We start from the raw sequence: 22,345 nt of genomic DNA on the forward strand, positions 1-22,345 counted from the left end.
GTATAACCCTGGCTAACCCTACACCAGGTTTATTAAGGTATATGATGCTGGCTTATATTTACATCAGATTATATATAAAGTGATCATTCATAAATATATGTAACCTTTTCTCACTTTTTGTGGTGGAACAGATGGCTAGAAGTGAGCATCAGCAATAAATGGCAGGGAGGTACACTGTTGAGATTGAGTTGTTTGTCGCAACCTGCCATCAGGATGAAGGTCTCAGCAACTGTGAGCGAGAGGAAGATGATGGCGTGGATCTCACGTTCATGAGGATTTGGTTTCATTCAAACATGCTTCAGTTCAAATTGGCACCATTGGGAGGACTGAGCCCTAGACCTCCTGCAGAAGAATATGCCATCTAGATAATACATCAGAACACGCTATGTGACAAAGAAAGGTCTAACGCACTGTTACTTTCCAGACTTGCTCTTTTCCCCTTCCTGACCTGAGTCCTGGTTTTGTAGGGAAGAGAACCCTGAAACTGTCATGTTCTCTGAGCCACCAGTCATCCTCAATGACAGTGATAATATCCTGTTGAGCGTAAATTTTTGGACGTTGACATGAGTGATACATTTGAGTTCATCGTTCTACTTGAGTTCATCGGTCTTCATGCTTGTGTCATGATCAATTGGTATTTCGCTGTCCCTGTTACCAGGATCGGGCATGCCATACAGAATATACTAGAACAGGCATCTTTAAACCAATCATAGAGATAGTCTCGGTACGCATGTTGAAGCTAGACATCAGTATTATACGAGGTCCATCGTCTGATAGCCACAAAGTGTGCAGAAAGGAGAAGTCATATATTTGAGAGAAAGTAAGGCCAAGCAAAACACAAAAGGGACACATAAGTGAAAGGAGAGGAAACGCTCAATTTTTTGACAAACAAAGATGCTCGATAAGTTGTTGCCGATGAGCCTGAGAACCTGCACAGCCACATCAGATGACAACTTACTCGAAACATCTGACTTGCTTGCATCCTCAATGAAACCGAATTCACCTTGCTAGGAAATTCAAGAACCGGAGAGACGTTATCTATGGAGTGAGACACTACGGAACTTTTAGTCTGGTAAATCAGACTCAACAATCTGTATGAAGACAAGTTCAATGTGTGTAGATGGAACTCTAGTGTCAACGATTTACACGATGAGGAAACCAGCATTATAGAAGCTACAAAGCATCGAGGGAGGTACAAAAATAGGTGAGTCTTGTAAAGTACCATTGGCTTGGACCATCATCGCCATTCTAATGTGTTATTTTGTATTATTAGTATTGTCTGAAATGACAAAGGTGTTGTGAGTTGCAGCACCACGATGCTGGTGGTAGTACATGCACCGCCTTCCATAGCTTATGGTCACCGGAATAATGTGGCCATCTGTGAAGCCCTGTTTTCTTCACCGCACAAAGTAGGTGTTTCCCCTTGTTCGCCATCTTTTCCGATCTTTTCTAGGTGCCTGGTCATTCTTCTGTGTAACTTGATTTAACTTCCCTCCAATACCGTCATGCCATGTCAACATTGGCCTTGATATCGATAGTTCAGCAGCCTATTCTCTCCGCTCAGTCTTGGCTCGTGTCACCATCTTTTCCAATCTTTGTGTCCAAGTGATGGTTAATGAAGATCTGATGATGCAAACAAGATCGATCGACTCAGACTCGGATAGCCATGCCCTGCCTCTGGAGATGTACTGAGTACTGGAAAGATGAACAGCCTCTAGAGGGGATTGGGTTTCTTCAAGCTCATCATGGGGTCATGTTGTATCCTCTTCCTGTGCCTTTCTGATAGATGAATCATTTCCATGATAAACTTTCACCCATCGTGTATGGCTATGTTGGGGTATAGCTCACAGACATCAATACCCTTGCCAATCCCTTTCCCAGAATTCAGGAGCTGTCAGCATCACTATCATACATGTCATCAATACTTACAGGCCACCTTTTTTCTATCAATTTTCAGTCAAATCTCATGCTGTGATGGAACAACCTCAATCTGATAGCTGCGCTGACATCTTACTGGGATGGCTTCCTTGAATCTCTTCCGGGACACAGCTTCTTCATGATTCAACAGAACGTATCTCCGAGAAGCTTGCAGTTTGTATAGCCACTTTCCCTTCAGTACACGGCCTTTCTTCAGGAATACATCACTTCGAGTTCCATCTCTGTCGTGAGTTGTTGAAACTATCAACATACACGACAGCTCAATAATTCACCAAACATGTTCAGCACATAAGGATCCTGGTTTGACTTGATGCTGATGATCATCTTTATAGCAGCCAATGAGTGTGGCCATGAGCTGCACTGTTATAAATGAGAGGGGTGGTATGTGTTATTCTCATAACCCACTACCCCATTTCTCTTACTTTTTCTCATGGCAATTCAGGCAGATATTCCACCCGATCTTACCAACGAAGACAAAGCTTCCATGTTTCAATTTCTCAATGCTGAGCTGAACTCAGGAATTTTCTATGCGCTATTGCATGGTGGGCAACAATATTTAGTGCCTTGACATATAAGTGTTGACTGATAACAGGCATATACACCAGAATTCTTGCTGTTACATTGTGGAATATATGTGAGCCAGAAGCATCCCTACTATGGTATCCAAGCTGATGTGAGTGGTACAGTTATCAACAAACGCTGGCCAATCAAACAAGCCTTGGTCATCATTATTGTTCTCCTCTATGCTCTGATTACTATCAATGCTGTTGCCAATTGGTCATTTATATGTTCCGCATTCATCAAAAATGGGAGAAGCTTTTGGACCATATTCTCAAAGTTTAATGGTGTGAACCAAGCAGCCTATTTGGAGATGGGTATTACAGCCTCGATGAGTACCATTCTCACAGACTCATATATTGTGTGTGCTGCTTCACTGGTGATTATCCATGTCAGCTTACCATCTTTTTGACTCTAGATTTGGTGCTGTTGGATGGTCTGGGGACGTTGCTGGCTTATTGTTCTGCTTCCAATCCTTTGCCTAATTTTTGCAACTGGTAAGTGTCCAATTTCATCTACTCTTTTCATACATCCAACTTTATGTACAGCAATAAAAATCATTGAGATATATCATGATTACTCCAGTGCATCAGACTCAGGTTTCCCAATGCCCTACTTATCCCTCATGCTGGCAACGACATTATGGTGCACGCTGCTCATCATTTTCCGCATTTTGACTGTTACCAGGGTCAGACATGGAGAAGGTGGCCGACTGAGAGTTTATCACCATTTTATTGGAGTGCTAGTGGAATCCTCCACTCTCTATTCGATAGCTCTGGTCCTATTCTTGGCTTTCTACATTCGCAATGGTTTTGGATCATTTTACCTTGATTCCATAGCCGGCATTGCGAAGGTGCATTCACTACCTTTAGTGTTGTGAAAGGCCGGGCTGGGCCGGGCTTGTGAGGCTTGGGCTGGGCTTTAGCAAGGCTGGGCCTAATCAATTCGCAAGCCCAAGCCGCAAGCCCAAGCCCGACAAGGCTGAGGCCAGGCTGAGGCTTGAGCCTGGGCTTGTGAGTGGCAAGATCATATTCAGCATGTCTTGGTACAAAATGTATACTGGTAGTGCTAAATATCAAACGTACTGTCTAGGGCATCCTCACCATCCTCCAAGAAGCAGTCGTCGGTTAAATCCCACTCTGGTACAGCGACATGTGTCATTTCGGCATCCTCTAGCATTTGTTCGTCCTCCAACGCCTCCTCCTCCGCTAATGAACACTTATCCCAAAAATAGTCATCATCATTATGAAGTGCGTATTAGGGCTGCACGCCGTCACCGTATTGTACGGTTTTCGGTAACCGTTATACGGAATACGGACCGAAGCCGAACGCACCCTAATGGCCATTTGTACGGTACGGTGTACGGTTGTTCTGTCGCCGTCAGGAGCTCCAACAGACAGCCGTACAACGTCGTATTATGGCGTATATTTTAAATACTTTTGTAGTCTTATCTAGAGCCTTTTCCCGAGTAAATTTTTGACACAAAATAGCCATGAGCCAATTCCTTTACTTTGCCACTCCTTCAAAGTTTGACTATTCGCCACCTCATCAATCTCTCACTCGCATTCAGGCAATGCATGTAACCTTACTTTATTTTTTGGGCACCTCTGGCCTCACTCAACATGGCCCATTTGTTCTCTCTGTACCTAATGTTTGTGATTTTGTCATATTCACACATAAAATAACAGGGGACTGCGCTTGTAAGTCTATATGAGTAAATATATTTTGCACGGTCGTCAACGGCCGTAGACGGCCGTAAAGCACCCGTACCGACACCGACAAAGCTTTCAAACTAAGCATACGGTACGGTATACGGATATTTCCGTGACCGTCTGAGACCATGGCTTTACGGCCATATACCGTGTACGGTACGGTGCGCAGCCCTAGTGCATATTTCAAGAGCTGCAGGGCCTCGACAATGTCACCACGCAAGCGATTCCGAAGTTTGGTGATGGTAATACCCCCACCCGAGAATACACGTTCACTGGAAACTGAAGATGCCATAATCGGTAGATAGTCTCATGCGATTGCAGCCCAAACGGGGAGGCGGTTGGAGTTCAGCTAAATGACAACGATAAGTAATTTATAACGGAAAATTACAAAATGGACATACCCCCCACCATGTAACAATGGATTGGTCCTCTGACAGATAGTCAACATTGTTCATATACTCATTGAAGCTGGCTTCCCATGCAGGAAACGCAGCACTCGGAGATGATGGTATGGCCTGCGGCTCATCATAAGAATCAGATAGAAGACGCCGGATCTTGGAGCTTTTCTTGGTCGTCTTAGCTGTTGGTGGCAGCACCCTCTGTACCATACATCTTATCGTATCGTGCTTTGAACTATACACAATGGCCTCAGTATTTCCACAAGCTTAGAGGTATACATGGAAACGCACCTTGCTACAAACAAGGTCCCATGCTTTATTACGAGTATCACTGTCCCATTCTTTATCAAACCAGGACATCTTCTGTGTCGGATCAAGAACTACCACATCGATTAGCGAGTCAGAACCTGAGACAAGGACAAAATCAGTTGCAACTCACCGCTGATGAGCCTCCAGGCTCTGTACGCTCAGAATTCGTGGATTTTACCAGATATTTAATTCCTCAGCCACCACACAAACCTACTATTTCAATCCCGGCAATATTGCTTAATGCTGCTAATTATCCTTCCCCACTTGTACCCCACATCAATTATGTGCCCCTTTCATTAATTCTGCCAGTCTTCTTTCATTAATTCTGCCAGGCACCTGATTGTCGATCTCACGGAATCAGAATCCCATCTGATTGCCTAGCACAGCCGCAATTCCGCAGCACAGCCACAATTCCGCAGCTCGAATAGCAATTCTGTGGCATTAGCTCTAATGCCGTGACCTTTCCTCAGTCTTTACTAAGGCTGTTATACCGCCAAGAGATTGCCGCAAGCATCTACTTCAGTACACTTGCTTCAATGTACTTTGCCACAGCAACACAGCAGCTCAAAATTCCGGAGATCAGTGGCATTCTTGCTAATCACTTCATCTATATGTGGTAAAGCCATATGGGTGCTGTTACTTTTGAACCACAGTACACAGTAAAACTGTGTGGGTGCTGTTACTTTAGAACTCTGGGAGCACACATTTTGTATCATTTCTTACCAATCTATGTACTATGGACTTACTAAGGACTTGCGTCAAGTATTCTAAATTTATTCCAGACTTGTAGTATAAAAGCTAGTATACACCATGGAAAATAGGGAGTTGCTAGACAGAAGTTACTGGACACTAGCCATCATCCACGTTATCGACCACTGTTATCGCTTGTACTCGCTAGGAGATAGACAATAACAACATAGTCACTCCAAGTTATACTCTCTGTCACGGCTTTTCTTCTAACGGTATTGGTGTACGCTCATATTGCGCCAATACACGGAATTTGGTGTCCACAACTCGCTTTTATCTTTTAATCCGCCAGCATCATTTCACTTTCACCAGCCAGGATCGTTTTCATCAGTTTTCACCTTCTACGTCGCCATCGTTTTACCCAGTTCAGTTCAGGATTGTTACGTCCCCATGTGGACTCAGATTAGGATCGTTATTGCCGCCAGCAGCATCTGTCATGGAATTTTGGTCAACAGCTTCAGTATAGGATCATCAGTCACGGTATTTGGTATCTTGCCGTCAGTTTCAGTATAGGATAGTCTCCGTGTAGACTCAGGATTAGTATCAGTTTCGTTTTGCCGTCGTTAACCTCAGTATAGTTTCAGTTTCAGTCCAGCCCAGTCCCAGCCATTGTTTTGCCATCACTAGTTCCCCCTCATATCATCGCCAGCCAGTCTTATCTTCGTTTTACCGCCAGTTTCTCGTTTCTCGACTACAGTCTTTGTCTCTTGCCGTCACGGTATTTGTTATCTTGCCAACGGTATTTCTCTTTGATGGCATTTTCTCTAATTCTGTCAACATCGCCCACGGCTTTTACTACTTAAATTGCCATCACTTCGTTCACGGTTTGCCGGTATTCCCAGTTATACCGGATTCCGTTCCTTCTTGTCTATCGAGACCCTTCCCGGCTTACAGCCAACGTTTTCTAGTACTCGATCGTTAAGGGTACTACTTCGCTGACTGAAAAGTCGCAGTGTATACTTGCGTTCTTGAGGAATTCATCGCACGGAGGTGCACCGAAACACTCGCACAACAACAAAGCCTTTATTGCCGCTACACGCCATTTGCCGTGAACTCCTCTAGAGTTTTGGTTTTTGCCATTGCCACGGAAGTTTAGGCTCATCACCGCTGCATATGATGTAGGCATCCGAGTACTCAGTACGGGAGTAATATTCCTCAACTACATCGAGACTGGCACAAATGGCTTCAGCAAATGGTGCATATACTGGGTCATCTAAACGTTTGCCAAGGTTTTCGTAGAGCTTCTCGAGTGCAGGTAAGACCAAATGGAGAGAAGGATAGCCATCAGCGGAGAATTCCTGCTGAGCATCATCAAAGATCTGTAAGCAGGGGCCATGGCTTGTGAGAGTCATGCCGAGTTAGGTAAGAGGTACACGTACTGCGAGCAATCTCGTAAACGAGAGCAATCGGTTCCACTTCTCACTGCTCATTCTCAGTGATTCAAGTTTATGCTGCTTTGCTTCATCTTTCTCATCATCAACTAGCTCGTTCACAAAACGCTTGACAGCCTATACGATGCTCAGACAGTCTAGACTGGCCAACAGAAGCTGAGCACATACCTCTTTCAACAAGACACTGCGGTAACACATCAGGAACGTCGACAACCAACAAACCGGCATGTCAAGCTGCAAGTGCTTGGGAATTTCGACGTCAGCACTCGGATCCTTGGACAAGAGCTTTTCGTTGCGAGCAATTTGAATATCAATGAACTTCTGATGATGCCCAGAAGATGAGCTTTCCTGGGGAAAATAATGAGCTCTTCATTCCCTCATAGCATGGCACAACATACCTTGACTGTAATAGCATGGATAAGGCCAACTTCGTCTCAGTCTTGAGGATGATGGGCTTCTGGGTTTTTTGGGTCGAAGTGTGACGATTTACTGTAAGTCTTGATTAGCTTCTGTGAGCTTAGGTTAACGACATGAGATTTGCAGCCAATTTCTCGTTCCTTTGCGGAAAAGTCGGCGTCGCCAGCCAGTCGCACAAGATCCTCATATTCAACCATCATTACTCCATTCACAGGCGCGTTGTCACAGGTTATGTGTCCACTCTATTGAAATCAGCACACCATCATTATATGATCTAGTAAGCATACCTTCTTCTGAATGCCCACTCTCTCAACAACTTTGTATAAGACCTGTCCCAGCCGTTTCCCGGTATGTGTGCCAGCTAATCGTGGCAAGCTCAGCAAGGCCGTTTTCAGGACCCACTGATTGGGGGTCTTCTCCTCGATATAATGGCCCGTCACCGCAAAATAACTGTCCAGATTACCTGACTGCCACGCATCACAAGTCAACGATACACGGCCCTTGACAGCATCAGACTAAGTACATGGTGAGTCATTGAGCGCCGTTCAGCATGATATAACTCACAGCAAAGTTCTCCTTCAGATTCTGTAGATACTCTCCTGAGAGCGCCAGGTATCCTGCTCGTGTAGCAACACGATTTGGTAGCTGAATTGCTGCACTATCAGGGGCTGCAGCGGCCATCTCTATCATTGCAATAAATCAAGGATTTTCAAACGCCCAGATGGACTGATCCGTAACTGCTCCCCATTCCAGGCAAAGCCGCTTAAAGGCTGCTGGGGTGTATCGTATCAGCTTCGGAAGGGTACTTCGATCTATAACCTGGATGTCGAGAGTGCTCTGATGCATCTTGTCATCACTGTTTCTTTTCTTGACATCCTCCTCAAGCATGGAAAGAAACCCCTTCTTCGTACAGTATTTATGGTAGGCAGGCTATGATGTTATGTCAGAATCCATACTGAGATTACCGCAGGTACCCGAACCTTATGGTGCGCTGCCATATGCCTTCGTAAGGTGCTCACATGGGTGACGAGATCAACTCTGGAGTCAGAGTTCAAGCATTAGTAAGTAAAATTAATCTGCAACGTTAAAGCTGACCTGCATATTCGACAAGCACGGTGTTTTACTTCATTCCCCTTCCTGTTGGACTTCATCTTAGGTTCGCCAAAGAAGTGCTTCACATCAGCTGAAGAATCCTTGGTTTCCCTGGCGTCTTTGGGTGGTAATACAGATTTAACAACGTCAGCATAGAAGCCACTCTCGTCAGTTCTATTTGGATCAGGTAGGTCAATCCGTTCTGCTGGTTCTGGTTCTGAGAAATGACAATTTATAACATTAGTAAATAATAATGCAAACTTGTCGTACAGATACTTACCTGGTTGACTTGGTGCATTTGGATTACTAATGCACTGAATCTCATCCGACTCATTCATATTGACGTCCTCAGAATGATCTATAGGCTTGGTCCGCTTTGCAGGGTGGCGCGACAGATTTTCCGAAGAATGTTCGATTTCGGCAGTAGTACGTTTGCCAGAAGCAACAGCGTGATTTTCGTCATCATCGCCAAAAGTACGTTTAGGGCGCCGTGAACGTGATCCCGAGATAATGTTGGATGGGTCTGGGACGTCGCGTTCAGGCATGGTCAGAGGAATATTTGACCCAGCAAGAACCCATGAATCAAGTCCTTACTTAGACATAATGGGATCCGCGAAACTGTACAGTAGCAAGCCACCAATTTCGGCTTTGTGCGATGGCTAGTGACTATGTATCCAGTGATTAGGAATACTATCTCGTGTTCGCTGTAAGAATTGATACTATGAAAATTTTTATAATCTATGTTTTCGATAAGGCTTCAGCCTCGGGCTCAAGGCTTTCAATATACAAAGCCTCGGCCTGAGCCTTGAGCAAGCCTTACTAGCAGGCCAGGCTTTTCAGGGCTGGGCTGGGCTGGGCTGGGCCGGGCTTGAGGCTTGAAGCCCGGCCTTTCACAACACTAACTACCTTGGACTCTCTCATTGTTTATCAAATACCTTGTGTAGGGAGTTGCGCCCACCCTTCTTGTTGGTAGAGCAGCAGCAGGACACACACGCCCAACTGAAGAACATGATGAAAGTGCGACTGTGTCGACCCTTCGTTTCCAAATGGCTTCCCAATCTTCTCAACCTTCACAACCTTCCACTTCAAGCTTTCAGGAATCCACCAGGCAGAGCGCAGTCCTTGAAGTTGACATTGAAGCTCAACGGGAACAGTCGGATGATCTCGTGGTAGTTGTTGAAAGGACGGAATAGAGCTCATGGCAAACGCCTGAAAGTTGGGTTGAGACTGGAGACTAAATTTAGACTGCAATTTATTGCTTGTTATCCTTTTTGACTATCATTCTCCCTACTTCATTTCTTGATCAACTATAGAGTATCTAAACCTCCGTAATCTCTCCTTCCTTTTGGATCTTTATCTTTTGCACAACGCTCCCTAAAGTACGTCGTCGCAATCATCGACCAGGACATTTGAGGCTCGTCTGAAGATAATGAATACATGAGTCAAAGGAAATTGGCGCCGAAAAATAGCGAATAACTCAAAAAGTCGTAGCGAATGTTCTTTCTGGCAGATTTCATCAATTCGAATATGCTAAATATCTTTTTGGCTAGAAACGTCATAATTGGGGAGGCGTTGCCACCTAGTATCGAGTAGGGTGCCATACGGCCTTCTTTCCACAGATACCTGACGCCAACGAACAGTCGAATGATGACAATATCAGTTCCAAGAGGGCAAAATAATACTATTCGGTGGAGTCGAGGACCTCGGGATCACCCCCTCTAGCAACGTCGCGTTCTGATCGCTCAGGATCGAAGGCGGCAACTTGAAGAACGCGCAGATTCGGATTTGACTGCTGGATTTGTATACACACACAGAGGCGGAAGAAAAGTCGACGGTTTGGCTGGGTGATTGTGTGAGGGGAAGAAGGGTGCAGGAAGAGACGATGAACCTTGAGCTTGAACGTTGAACTTGTGGGACAATCCTAAGGAGGAATGATATTCCTAGGTGTTCATGATTACGGTAATTGCACAGAACGTACCCATAAACTAGGCAATTCTCCTGGTCCATCGTCGCCTGATTCAGACATATTTTGCTATGTCTGCTTGTTTCGAGGACGCGTCAGATTTTGCGTAGCATTGTAGAGGAGGCATAGGTAAGCTATTACAAGATGGTTGCGCCTAGCTGAACGGCGTGAACGCGCTGCCCCTGAGTAATGCGCAAGAAACGAGGTGTCGGGACCAGCCGAATCTTGCTCGTGCTCTTGATCCCACCTACGTTTCACCCCTGGTATTCGCAACTCGAAAGATTTGCCATCAAGCTCGCAATCCTCCAAAGGCATCGTCGATTTCAGGTCTGCGGAAGATGTCGGGATCATCGTGAGTATTGCCTTTGCTTGTTTGTTCATGCCTGACGTCCGGGTATCCTAAGCGAGATGAAGACGCCGTTTGGTGTACACGTCTAAGTCAGGCCAATAGTAGCCAACTCCTGCAGATCAAAGGCAGCGGGCACGCCAAGAATCAAAGATTTTTCTCGACGCCCGATGTCCAGATCACTATGACACGCTTTCGACGAGGTCACATACAATTCTGCGACACAGACGGTGGTGGCGGAGTATGCGGTGGTGAGTGCTCAGGGTGTGAATGTACTCGGGGGAAGGGTACCGGGGATTGGTGTGACTGGGTTCACTGTCAGTGGCGGAGCGTATGCTTGTGATGATTCAGGTCCTAACTGAATGCCTTTTTGAAGGGCGTTCATGGCCGAGTAATCAATACGAGGTTGCTATCGATTATGTGCTTGCGTACGAGCTGGTAGTCCTGCATAACTGTGGTGACTGTGACGTTCGATGTAGCAGCCGTCAAATTCTGTGCAGAAGTTACCGATCCCAGAACTGCGATTATACCAGCAGTGAGGTATGCCATCCACAACCTCTCCCACTATCGAGACTTTATATCCACTCAAATGTTCTACATTGCCCCCATCCCTCCTTTGATAATTTCCTCAGCATACCTCACACCTCGTTCCTTCACCGACCTCATCAACCCGACGTTTGCTTCCATCGATACCGGCGCGTTCGTCAACTTGCGGGATTACTCCCGGCTCACGAGTCTGACTAGGCCCGTAATCAACGATATCCCCACACTCGAGTCTCCGAGCCTACCATCCCAAGCATCATCGACGATCTCACCGTAAGCCTCCCTTCCCCCCCTCCCCAGTCCCTCTCTAACCCCTCCCCAAGTCCTGGGGCTTAACCCTTCCTAGCCAACTACGCCCTCGAACCTTTCCTCCTCAGCCTCTTCACATATGCTCCCGCAGGATCCTCCGCATACCCAGGCATGCGCATCGATGTCGTATTTTCCACCGGCTTCACCTTGGAATGGGTGCAGGAAGAGGACGACGATGTGTTTCATGATGCAGCGAGGATGTTTGGGGCAGGGGACGGTGTGTGGAGGTACCCGAAATGATACGCCCGTGCTGGATATGTTTGGTGCGGAGGTGAAGAGGATGCAGGCTGTGAAGGAGAGGGCGGATCCGGAGGGAGTGATGCGGTTGACGGGGGAGTTCAACATATGTTCAAGTTAACACCGATCTTGACTTGAGCATCCATGACATTCGAGATCTAATTCCCGATGCCCACAGTAAGCAGAAACAATATCCTCTCGAATCCGTGCCGTCTCTTTCGTTATCCACTTGGCCACCTGGACCTCAACGCCATCGGCCAAGGTGGCGCTCGCAATCCCGCCCGGATCTTACTCTCCATACGAGAGCGAGTACGAAAACGATCTTCCAGGTGTCATCCCGCATCGTGCGTTTAACAAGGACAAGAGCGCAAGAAAAGCTAATGTCATAAAATTAGCATATTTTACTAAGTGTCAAGACGTTTGTTTATCCAGTCGCTACAAATCGCGAAGAAACATGCGACCAAACAGATGGAGTATCCAGTGACACAGCGGTACGTCCTTAGTCGACTCTCGGATCCGCCCTTGGCCTGTCCGACGCTTACAGTGCGCTTTATGATAAGCAGTGCAGTGAGGAGTAGCGTCGTTGCAACGACGGACACTTAAAGCACCACCGAAACCAATGACATGCCTGAGAACTTCGCAGCACGTCTCAACTGCGGCAGGTGTGTTCCGGAAAATAGAAGGAAAATCGGAAGGACAGCCCAGAACCATATACCGTCCAGCGATGTCGCATCTCGATTCAATATGAGAGCAAGTTGGGCAAAGATGACCAATAGACGACCTGGTCAAGTCTGCGAGGACGGTACTTTTGAGACCGAAGATATCCATCCGTCCATAACTTGACTATACCGCTGCTTCCTTGGAAACTTCGAGCTTCGAATACATTGTCCAAAACGTTGGGTCATTGCCGAAATTCCAGAGCACGAGTCTGACTGTGGTTATCAAGTCATAGAACAGGTGATGAGAGCAGTCATTGCGCGTCCCACAGGCGGGGACTGTGTCGGGTCTGCGAATGTTCTTTCAGGTCTGATATTGGGGGTAGAAATGCCTTGTAGACGCCCCGCAAGGTGATAGGACAGTATATAAGCCTATTCACAGCCAAATGTCAGGGGAAAGAGTCGTATTTCGTGTGGGAGAGCGCACCGGGATGATTCTGTTTAGCTCAGTATTCAAATTTCGAAAGGAATATACATTTCTTCATCGAGGTCATCTGAATGCGACGGTAATGAGTATAGCACGTATCAACGAAATAGCAGACATACCATAACCTCCCTCCGCTCAGAGCACACTGCCCGAGCTATCCTCTCAGGAAACCTCCATCAAGCAAGGCATAGACGTAAAAGATCCCGCAGCGAAACAAAGTTGGATGGTTTTCATAGACCTCCGAACTATGAGGAATATCAGCAACACAGTGGCAGCGCAATTAGAACCAGAACGTACTCACCGGTACTGCGACAGGTTATCAGTCCACTCCAGAGTGATATCGATACCAAGTCTACCTAATGGGACGTCCGAAGTCACCAGCAACGACGCGGATTGATGTCTCTTGATTTGTTTCTTTCAGCGTCACAGCATCCGCCGACTATGCCATGTAGTGGGACCATCCTAGATCGAAACTGGAGCGCCGTCCCCGAACGATATGTAAAACGTGTTTACTGATGATTAAGATTCTCGAGGAGAACAGTATGGAACCAGGAAAAGGACCGTGGTCGTGCAGAAGAGAGTCCGACGGAAATGCCACGCATTGTACGGAGTCAAAGGGCCGTGCTCCCGCGGTCAAGTCCACGTGTCTCCATTCGTATCTCCCTCTAAATCCTGCATCTGGCCACACACTCTCTGTCGTTTATTGGATGCTACGCCAGCATATTCCGTCGATTGGTAGGTTTTTTAAGATGTTCACTTTTGATCTTATTCATCTTTGCTTTGATTTCCGAGGAACGTCTTGCGTTATGTTTAGATCTCAACGTCGGGGTGCGATGTAAGTTCTTCCAATCTCAATCTTTTCGTGCGTTAGGCATGTAACTCTGTTTCATAGCTTACGCTGACTCTATGACTTGCCACGATCCACTGTTCCACTCTTATTCGACGTTTCTTGTAACACCTCTCAGATTTGCAAATTTCTCCACCAAGCACACCAAGCACGTCTTGTGCTACACGCTACACATGAGCGGACACGTTCGAGTGAAGAATAGATGAAAATGCGGAGAGGCAAGGGTCGGCTTGTGGGGTAGAGAAAGGAACCCTTCTCGCATCTCTATGCTCCCGTCACTCACATCGCCCACCTCTCATCAATTCCTGCCCCGCTCAGCTGCATTTACCTAGGTCCAATGACCTCTCATGGTGTTCGTCTAGGTTCCATACAGGCCCGACCACTGTATATCAACTTCTAGCAAGCGGAGCAGCTGCGAGGTTCAAGCAGGTAGTGGGAGAGACGACGAGCTCGGCGTGGATTAGCCATGACACGCACTCCCCTCCTTTGATCGAAAGACATCCGTGACCAACACTAATCGATGCATCACGACACCGTGTCTCGAGGGCGTGCACTCTGCCCTCCCCTCCCACCCCGTCACGCGTATCAACTAGCTGTGCCACGTCTGTTTTTGTCGTACTTTTTTGAGTATCCTTCTTCGCCTCGTCTATCTTTCGATTGCTTATACAGTACATACATATCTTTGTATAATATCATTCTAACCTTTGGCGCGTTAGTCGCCGTAAAGTATGTATATAACTCTTCAACACACATCTCTCCTTTGGTGGTGATTTCCAATTTTGGGTACACACGGTTTTCGGATTCACCCGGCCGGTCAACTCCTTGTTCTTCCATTTCGTCAACTTCGAATCTTATTCTACGACACAGGTGGCAGTAGGACGTTCGACTTCCAATCAACCTGGCCCAAAACTCCGCAGAAGAATGTATCGGCAGAACACGGACTTAGCAGAGTGAAGGCGCGCAGTTGGAGAGAGTGGTGGGAAAAGTACGGTACGTGGATGTCTCGATGTGTTGTATGCATTTCAACCCACAAACGCTCGGTGACAGATGTCCCTCCCACAATTTATCTGGTCTACAATTGGTGTGTCCAAGTTATCGCATACTTATGCAAATCTCAATCTAAACAGTATTTCAACAAGTATTCAAAATAATGGAAACCCGAGCAAAATTATACGACAAGTTTGCTCACACGTCTTGGCTCATGATCTATGCATCCTTCGCCATGATCATGGCCCTGTGGCGTACCGTGCTCATCACGTACCGCCTTATCACTTCCGTCAAGCTAATACGCCATTTCTTACTAAGTCTTATCTGTCGGCTTGATACTCTGCACTGTCCTCGTCACTCGCCCCGAGTGGACACACTACTATCTCGAGCCGATTGCAGGAGTGGGAATTTCAGTTTCAAACACGCGTAAATAATGAGTTAATCATTTCCTTGGCGTATCTGCCTCCTCTTATTCCTCGTCGGTATAACAGTCGGGCATATATTGAAGGCTTGTTCGACGCTTTTCTCTTTCTTACACGCTGCAACGATTAGCAGCACATAGGGGCCACGTTTAGCAGGATGATGAGGTCAGCCAAAAGCCCCTACGTGCAACTGCAACAGGCAAGCGCGACGAGGTGGGCGTCCCTACCGACACAAAGCCAGATGATACTTCAATCCTGTCCGTATACAGCTGTTTCATTGACAGAAATGATGCTCACTGTCCTTCAGAGATGAGAATGAAGGCTCGATCATTACCTCCGAGTCTAACTAATACTTCGTCCCACTCCAGGGCTTAAAACTGTCTGCCAGAGGGTGACCTCTCATTCGAGTTCGCTTCTACAGAGACGGATAGGAAGCAGGAGGTAAATGGACGTTGTGTAGGGGATGGACAAATGGCCGAGTCCAAGTTTCCCCTTTGTCTCTCCGTTCCCTTTCGTCGTACCTCACTCTGCATTCGCCATGCCACGCCTCCTGTGGTCCCTATGGACGGCAGGACAAATTGCTGTGAGCCGTGGGCAAGGGACAGTGCCTTTCTTGACGTCTCTGCATGTGAAGTCATGAGGATTACGTCAATTCATCTGTCGACTCGTTACACACTTGATCATGTCGACTCTATGCTTACAACATACTACTGCATCTTATCATGTCCGGACTCGTATCACCTGTTTGTAGGCCCCTGTCCCTCCAAGCGAAGTTTGAGTCGGCAATCAAGGTCGCAAGATAGTAACGCGCTAAAAACAGGATGTGCAAATTAAAGAACAGCTATACTACACCCTTCGCCTTCCACGCCATTGTCCCACAGAAGCCGCCGGTCCTGTGTCAACAAAGGTTTGCTTTCGTAACGAAGCAAAGGTGACACAGACGTTTTTCATAGGTCGGACGACGAGTATACTCTGTCAGTAATGCGTGCGGATAATCGACGTTGAGGATCGACGTTGTTGTGTAGAGGGTGAGCTCATGTTTATTAGTCCGTTATAATTTGTATGACTTATTTAAAACACAACAAAAACAACGCGATGTTACAAGGGTTTGGAGACTTCAAGCTTCAAGTCCGTCGTAGGTAAAGAGTAAATGGGATATTGCGTACTATGTTCATTCGAGGCTAGATCTTCCTCGACTCGGAACTACCGTTCCGTCAACGATGGTAGAATTACAGATGGCATCTTCAGAAGGGGGTAAACTGTCTTGAAGGAGTGAGTGGTTCCCGAGATGGGGCGAGGACGTTATGCTCTCCAGAAAGACGTCAGTGTTTGGGTGGTCGTGATTGACCGCAACAGAGACAGAGCGGCTTGATGGAAAAGGTTCCTAGAAAGCAAAAATGTTTCAGTTCGGTACAGAGAAGCGGTAGAAGCCAATCAACTCACCCTGACAGAAATCTCACGCTGGGCCTCGAGGTCACCATCAAACATTGAACTCGTCAGGTCGTGCTGGAAGCTCGTCCGATTGCGACCTTGCAACTGAGACCTAATCGAGCCTGACGCGATCACGCTTCCTTGCCAGGAATCGTCTGGGTGGGCCCGATGTCCGGCCGTGATGCGTCCTACGAGAAGCGTTGGAGCAATTCCCTACACAAGTTGTTTGGTGAATGATAACGGAGCCTAAGATCTTGAACACACCTTCGCGATACCAGCTATGACATCAAAGTAGTACAGTTCCCAACTGTCACGGATGGAGAAAGCCAAAAATAAGATCAGAGATATTGAATAGAAAGTTGAGGATTCGACAAGAACTTCAATGAAACGGCGATAAACTCTCAGTCTGCCATCTGCTCCACGCCTAACGCCAGCGACAGTAACGATGCGGTAAATGATAAGCAAGGTGCATGACAATGTCGTCGCCAGGGTGAAGGATATATAGAGCACAAGGAATACGTCCATGGATCCGAACACATTGAAGTATTCATAATATATTTCCATGATTTTGGATCCTGCATAAAAGGTTGGGTACTGTTATGAGTATGAAAAGATTAGATGGGACCAGACACCATACCGATCGCGGAAACTAGCAAAAATATCGGAAGCAGAACAACGGACCAGCGTCTTCCCCAAACCATCCAGCAATACCAAATCTAGTTGAAATGATGGTGGGCTGATGTGGATAATCCCTAGCGGAGTCACACACCATATATAAATCTGTGAGAATGGTGCTTATGGAACCTGTGATACCCATCTCCCAGGAGACTGGCTGGGCCACACGACCAAGGTTTGAAAATACGGTCCAAAAACTTTGCCCATTATCGATGAATGCAGAGCATATAGACGACCACTTGGCAGCAAGATTGATAGTAATCAGGGCATGGAGAAGCATGATAACGGCGACCATGGCTCGTCGGATCGGCCAATATTTGTTGATGACTGGCATTTACTTCAGCTAGAGGCCGTAGTGGAGATACTCCTTGCTCACATATATTCCACAATGTAATTGCAAGAATACCAGTGTATAAACCTGTTGTCAGCTAACACTTACATGTCAAGGCACTGAAAGTCATTGCCTACCATACAATAGCGCGAAGAAGACTCCGGAGTTCAGAGTGGCGTCGAGATATTGAAACATGTAAGCTTTGTCATCTTCGGTAAGGTCTGACGGAATATCTGCCTGAGCCATCATGGCGGAAAGCAAGAGCAACGGAGTAGTAGTTTATGTGAATAACACATATCAAACCCCCATTATTATATAGAGGGCACGAGAAGTCTGTCAAGATTGGAAAAGATAATCAACATCAAAACTAGGAAAATTTCCTTGAACTCCTTGAAGAGTTTTACGATATAAATATCGTAGCTGTATGAGGATCAATGTCGGTGGCGTATAAAAGTGAGGTACCGCGGGCGCCAGAGCTAAGACCTCAAGTATCGGAGCACCGCATTCAACACAGTTTGCGGTACTGCATCACGATAGAAAGATCAACAAGATCAGACCCCAGGATAGACTTGAGCGCAACTTCTGAGTCTGTTGATCAAGGATTGTATGAGAACGATATTTTAGTTGGAAGCTGGATCCGTTTACACAAGGCGTCAAATCTCAAACTTGCGTAAATAAAATCATTCTCTACCACCATCACGTTGGGCCTCAGGGATATATGTTCTTTCTCTTCTTCGGTACAGCAGTCGAACCTACATTGAAAGTATGTTCAACGTTTCTGCCATTTGTTTCACGCTTCAATAATTTGTAGCACGTACGTGCTTCCCAACAATGCAGACATCGACATGCCGGCCCCTTCCCTTAGCCACCATTTTATCGCCTCTAACATCCATCTCGCCCCATGGCTAACGAACGCTCCCGCCAGCGAGTGACTTCATGCTCGTCCCCTTGGAGATGCTTGGAGCACAGGATGGGAGGACCCGATGGACAAAAGTGACGCTCTCCGAGTCCCCGTTCTCTCCGTTATCCTTCGTTGCAGTTTTACTGTTCTTCACTGTTGTGCAGAATCATGTCCGACGCTTCAACCACGAAGGGCAAGCCTGTCTCCGGAACATCAGGGGCTCCTTCCCTATGACCCAGATCTCCTTGCTTGCGGAAACGCATTTCGCAAGCCAGTTTTGCTCTGCACGAAGTATATCACCCTTCATTTACGATGCTACGCCCTCCATAGTCTCTATGAACTGCGATCCGCAGGAGTGGTGACAAAAAGTCGTAGGGCAGAGGTTTGTATGTTTGCGACGGGAAATCTACCGAGAGTGTCATCAAAATGACACTCTGGGCATCTCTGCGCACAAAGACTCGACTCGTTTGATGTTATACACTTGATCATGTCGTCTTGTCTTGCCCACAAAATACTACATATTTTCGCGTATCACCAATTTCCAGGTCTCCTTGAGCCATGCAAGCAAAATTCAGAATATTCGTCAGAGTCGGCCATTGAGGTCGCACAAAGGTAGTTAGCCTAAAAAAGGACGTAGATATCAAGGAACGGCTAACTATACTACAAGATCCCCTTCCTCAATCGAGCCTAGATTGAAGGTATGTTCAATGTCCTAGGGCTTCGCACCGTACCGTATACGGTATACGGCCGTATAGCCACGGTACAGTGACGGGCGACGGCTGATCCGTAACCGTACCGTCAATGCTCTTAGAACTAGGTTGACGGTACGGTACGGGTATATAGACGGCCGTGCCGGTCGTCAATACGGCCGTTGAATAATACATACCTGATATTTGGGGCTTCGGAGCAGCTCCAGGTCCTGCCATGGGCACGTCGTCATCTGCATCGTGATAAAAATTGAATTTCGAGGGGGATTTCAAGTTTCCATTGGCATCGAGGGCACACTGATCTATCATAATGCTCAGAATGTGGTTGTAAGTCTGCGAAAAAAGGACCATTATATACTCTTTCGTGAACTCCTCTGGCTTAAAATTCAGCAGTATTTGACAGGTGCACAGGCCAGCGGGGGGCAAATTATTGCGCAATATGTGTGGGTAGTCAAACTCAAAGGATGAAACAGTAGTAGAATAGAGGCAGCAGAAGCAGGAAATAGAAAGTATTCTATGCTGGTAAGGGTTAGAGCTTGAGTAGAGCGAGTGAAAGAAGATCGGGTGGTAGCGCTGAAGAGCTTGCGGTGCCAGCACATCGTGGTACGATGTTAAGTGTATGGCAAACATGTGTACAGTGTGATCTGATGACAGTTATTTTTAGATACATACACGGCCGTCGATTACCGTATGACGGCCGTGTTTATACGGTTGCTAACGGTATACGGGATGTCCGTATACCGTCCGTCTCTGGGCAAGTTATTTCGCCAGACGGAACGGGCATGGTACCCGTATGACGGCACCCGTATAACCGTACTATACGGTGACGGTGCGAAGCCCTACAATGTCCTTCCTTTTGTTCACTCTCTAATGATTTGTAGCACCAGTAATGGACATTTGGCGTTTACTAGCACATCCCCCGGGACTCCCTTGTTAGCGGCTTTCCTCTTGCGCAAAGACAGCATTGCTAGTCGCAGAACTATCAAGACTTGTCAATGAATGATACGGACGTAGAATTTAAGGACCTCGTTCCATGATACTAGGAGACATACCGATAAGCCAGTCCCTTCACCCAGCTGCCATATTATCGCCTCTAATAGGCCCCCAGAAGCTCCCGCTAAACTTTGTCCGGCAAAAATTCCAAAATCGGTCCTCAAATATGCAACTTTTGGGGCTCAAAGTATGCTAACCCAGATAAAGTCGCTTTTGGGCCTCCCGGGCCGGGGGCCCCTACAGAACCGGCCGCCTAATCTGCAGACTTCACCGTCTAGAACTGAAGCACAATTTTACCTGTTTTCGACATGACTACAAATTTTCGTTGGAATTTTCCCGGAAAATATTACGCAGAGTCAGAAATCCAAATCGGGACTGATATTGGTTCAGATGTCAGGGCGATGGCATCCCAAATTTCCAAAATATGCTAACATCCGGACAAAGTTTGATGACGTTTGAACTCATTTGGACGCAAAATATGCTAACTGCGGACAAAGTTTTTGCGATTTTGGGGCCTAAAATATGCCAAAATCCGGACAAAGTTTGGCGGGAGCTTCTAGGGGCCTCCTCTAATACCCATCTCGCTCCAAGGCTGACAAACGCCCCCGCCAGTGAGCGATTTCGCTTTCGTTTCCATGGAAATGTCGGGCAAGGGGGTCCTAATAATGAATTAAAAGACAGTGGGTCGATTAAATAATTTCGTGCACCGACGATGGACCTACCTACCTTCACGTGACATTTATGATGTCATTATGCTAAATTTGGGTATCTTTCGACTCAATTCGGTGAATATTTTGCCTGAAATAGCCGTGATATTAATATTGAAAGTGTTTTGAACATAATCTGTACGCTATCAAGTCTAAATCATGGCTGTGCTCTAATGGGATGTCATAATGTCACCATGTCCAGTCAGCAGGGCCACTTTGCAATGGCATTGACTGAGTGTTGGTATCGCTAGGTATGATGCCCTAAGGTAAGTAGCACACTCAGTAGCATATATTGTATCATGTATGCTCTAAAATTTACCCTTGAAGTCCATTTTTAGACCCCCAAAGTGGTTATCAACTTTTTTTTTTCATGACATCTGGCTGGACCTACCTACCTACCCGGTGTGCTGGGCCGGAATTCCGGTACCCCCTTGATGTCAGGAGCACAGGATGGAAGGAGAAGAAATGGACGTCCTGTAAGGGATGGACAAAAGGCCAGAGATATCTGTTCTCCTCTGAGTCCCCCTCTATTTCTCTGTTACCCTTCGTCGCAGATCTTACATGACTTGCCTCACCCTACATTCGCCATGAAAGGCAGTCCACAGGAGTGGCCACAGATCGTCGTGAGCCGTGGGGGGGGGGGGGGGCTGTATGTTTGTGACGGGAAGTCTACCAGGTTTTGCCAAAATGATTCCTTGAACATCTCTGCTTGCCAAGACTTACTGCTTTTTTGTGCATCACCTGTTGGTAGGCTCCTTCAGCTATTTTTTATTGTAAACAGAGTTCGGAATATCCCTCAGAGTCGGACATTGAGGTCGCAGGAAGTTAACGAGCCTGATGCAGGACGCGGAAATCGAATAAGAACTTCATTCCGCTGGGTTTCTGCCACTGGCCTTTTCCAAAAGAAGCGCGCACAGCCACGTTGGACAACTTGAACTGAGGAACAGAGCTTGGTTGCTTGTGTATCTCTCCATCCATGTGTTTCGGTGCAATGCAGTATGACGAAAACCAAATTCATCCTGTCGTGGAACGTTTTACACGTCGTCATTAATGCCTAGGACATCTCGTAATGAACACGGGAGGTATTGGTACCATTCTTGATTTGCTTCTTTCATCTCAACTTTGGGGGATTCATTCGACGGCATCTATCAACCACCCTCCCGACTGCCTATGGTTACGAATACCCGGTTCTTTGCCCGGATTCACTGATGGATGGGTGCGCAAGGAGGGAGAAATGATAA

General features: G+C 46.7%; 5 protein-coding genes across 5 annotated transcripts; 2 read left to right on the forward strand and 3 right to left on the reverse strand.

The window, feature by feature from the left end:
* Positions 1-2,368: 2,368 nt before the first annotated feature.
* EV420DRAFT_1696541 (uncharacterized protein) lies at positions 2,369-3,627 on the forward strand (the record flags this gene model as incomplete). The annotated part of the gene is given in 7 exon segments (XM_060479431.1): positions 2,369-2,480; positions 2,531-2,572; positions 2,625-2,857; positions 2,893-2,993; positions 3,082-3,349; positions 3,369-3,509; positions 3,589-3,627. The coding sequence occupies 7 exon segments, from the start codon at positions 2,369-2,371 to the stop codon at positions 3,625-3,627; spliced, it is 936 nt and encodes a 311-aa protein (XP_060328405.1).
* Positions 3,628-4,109: 482 nt separating this feature from the next.
* EV420DRAFT_1749580 (uncharacterized protein) lies at positions 4,110-5,669 on the reverse strand (the record flags this gene model as incomplete). The annotated part of the gene is made up of 6 exons (XM_060480289.1): positions 5,458-5,669; positions 5,046-5,065; positions 4,898-5,013; positions 4,606-4,807; positions 4,267-4,487; positions 4,110-4,142 (listed from the first exon to the last, which is right to left on the reverse strand). The coding sequence occupies exons 1-6, from the start codon at positions 5,502-5,504 to the stop codon at positions 4,110-4,112; spliced, it is 639 nt and encodes a 212-aa protein (XP_060328406.1). The 5' UTR covers positions 5,505-5,669.
* Positions 5,670-7,477: 1,808 nt separating this feature from the next.
* EV420DRAFT_1556265 (uncharacterized protein) lies at positions 7,478-7,906 on the reverse strand. Its single transcript, XM_060473665.1, has 2 exons — positions 7,758-7,906; positions 7,478-7,712 (listed from the first exon to the last, which is right to left on the reverse strand). Exon 2 carries the CDS (start codon positions 7,668-7,670, stop codon positions 7,488-7,490), a length of 183 nt encoding a protein of 60 aa, XP_060328407.1. The 5' UTR covers positions 7,671-7,712; positions 7,758-7,906; the 3' UTR covers positions 7,478-7,487.
* Positions 7,907-10,714: 2,808 nt separating this feature from the next.
* EV420DRAFT_1481741 (uncharacterized protein) lies at positions 10,715-12,098 on the forward strand (the record flags this gene model as incomplete). The annotated part of the gene is made up of 6 exons (XM_060469807.1): positions 10,715-10,852; positions 10,930-11,122; positions 11,248-11,328; positions 11,351-11,687; positions 11,792-11,940; positions 11,995-12,098. 6 exons carry the CDS (start codon positions 10,715-10,717, stop codon positions 12,096-12,098), a joined length of 1,002 nt encoding a protein of 333 aa, XP_060328408.1.
* A 4,263-nt stretch (positions 12,099-16,361) lies between these two features.
* On the reverse strand, positions 16,362-18,137 carry EV420DRAFT_615557 (uncharacterized protein). Its single transcript, XM_060482797.1, has 7 exons — positions 17,934-18,137; positions 17,842-17,883; positions 17,560-17,792; positions 17,428-17,506; positions 17,055-17,365; positions 16,803-17,003; positions 16,362-16,743 (listed from the first exon to the last, which is right to left on the reverse strand). The coding sequence occupies exons 1-7, from the start codon at positions 18,043-18,045 to the stop codon at positions 16,531-16,533; spliced, it is 1,191 nt and encodes a 396-aa protein (XP_060328409.1). The 5' UTR covers positions 18,046-18,137; the 3' UTR covers positions 16,362-16,530.
* Positions 18,138-22,345: the final 4,208 nt, after the last annotated feature.

Source organism: Desarmillaria tabescens (genome assembly GCF_030435595.1).
Source record: "Desarmillaria tabescens strain CCBAS 213 chromosome Unknown EV420scaffold_28, whole genome shotgun sequence".
Classification (NCBI taxonomy): domain Eukaryota; kingdom Fungi; phylum Basidiomycota; class Agaricomycetes; order Agaricales; family Physalacriaceae; genus Desarmillaria; species Desarmillaria tabescens.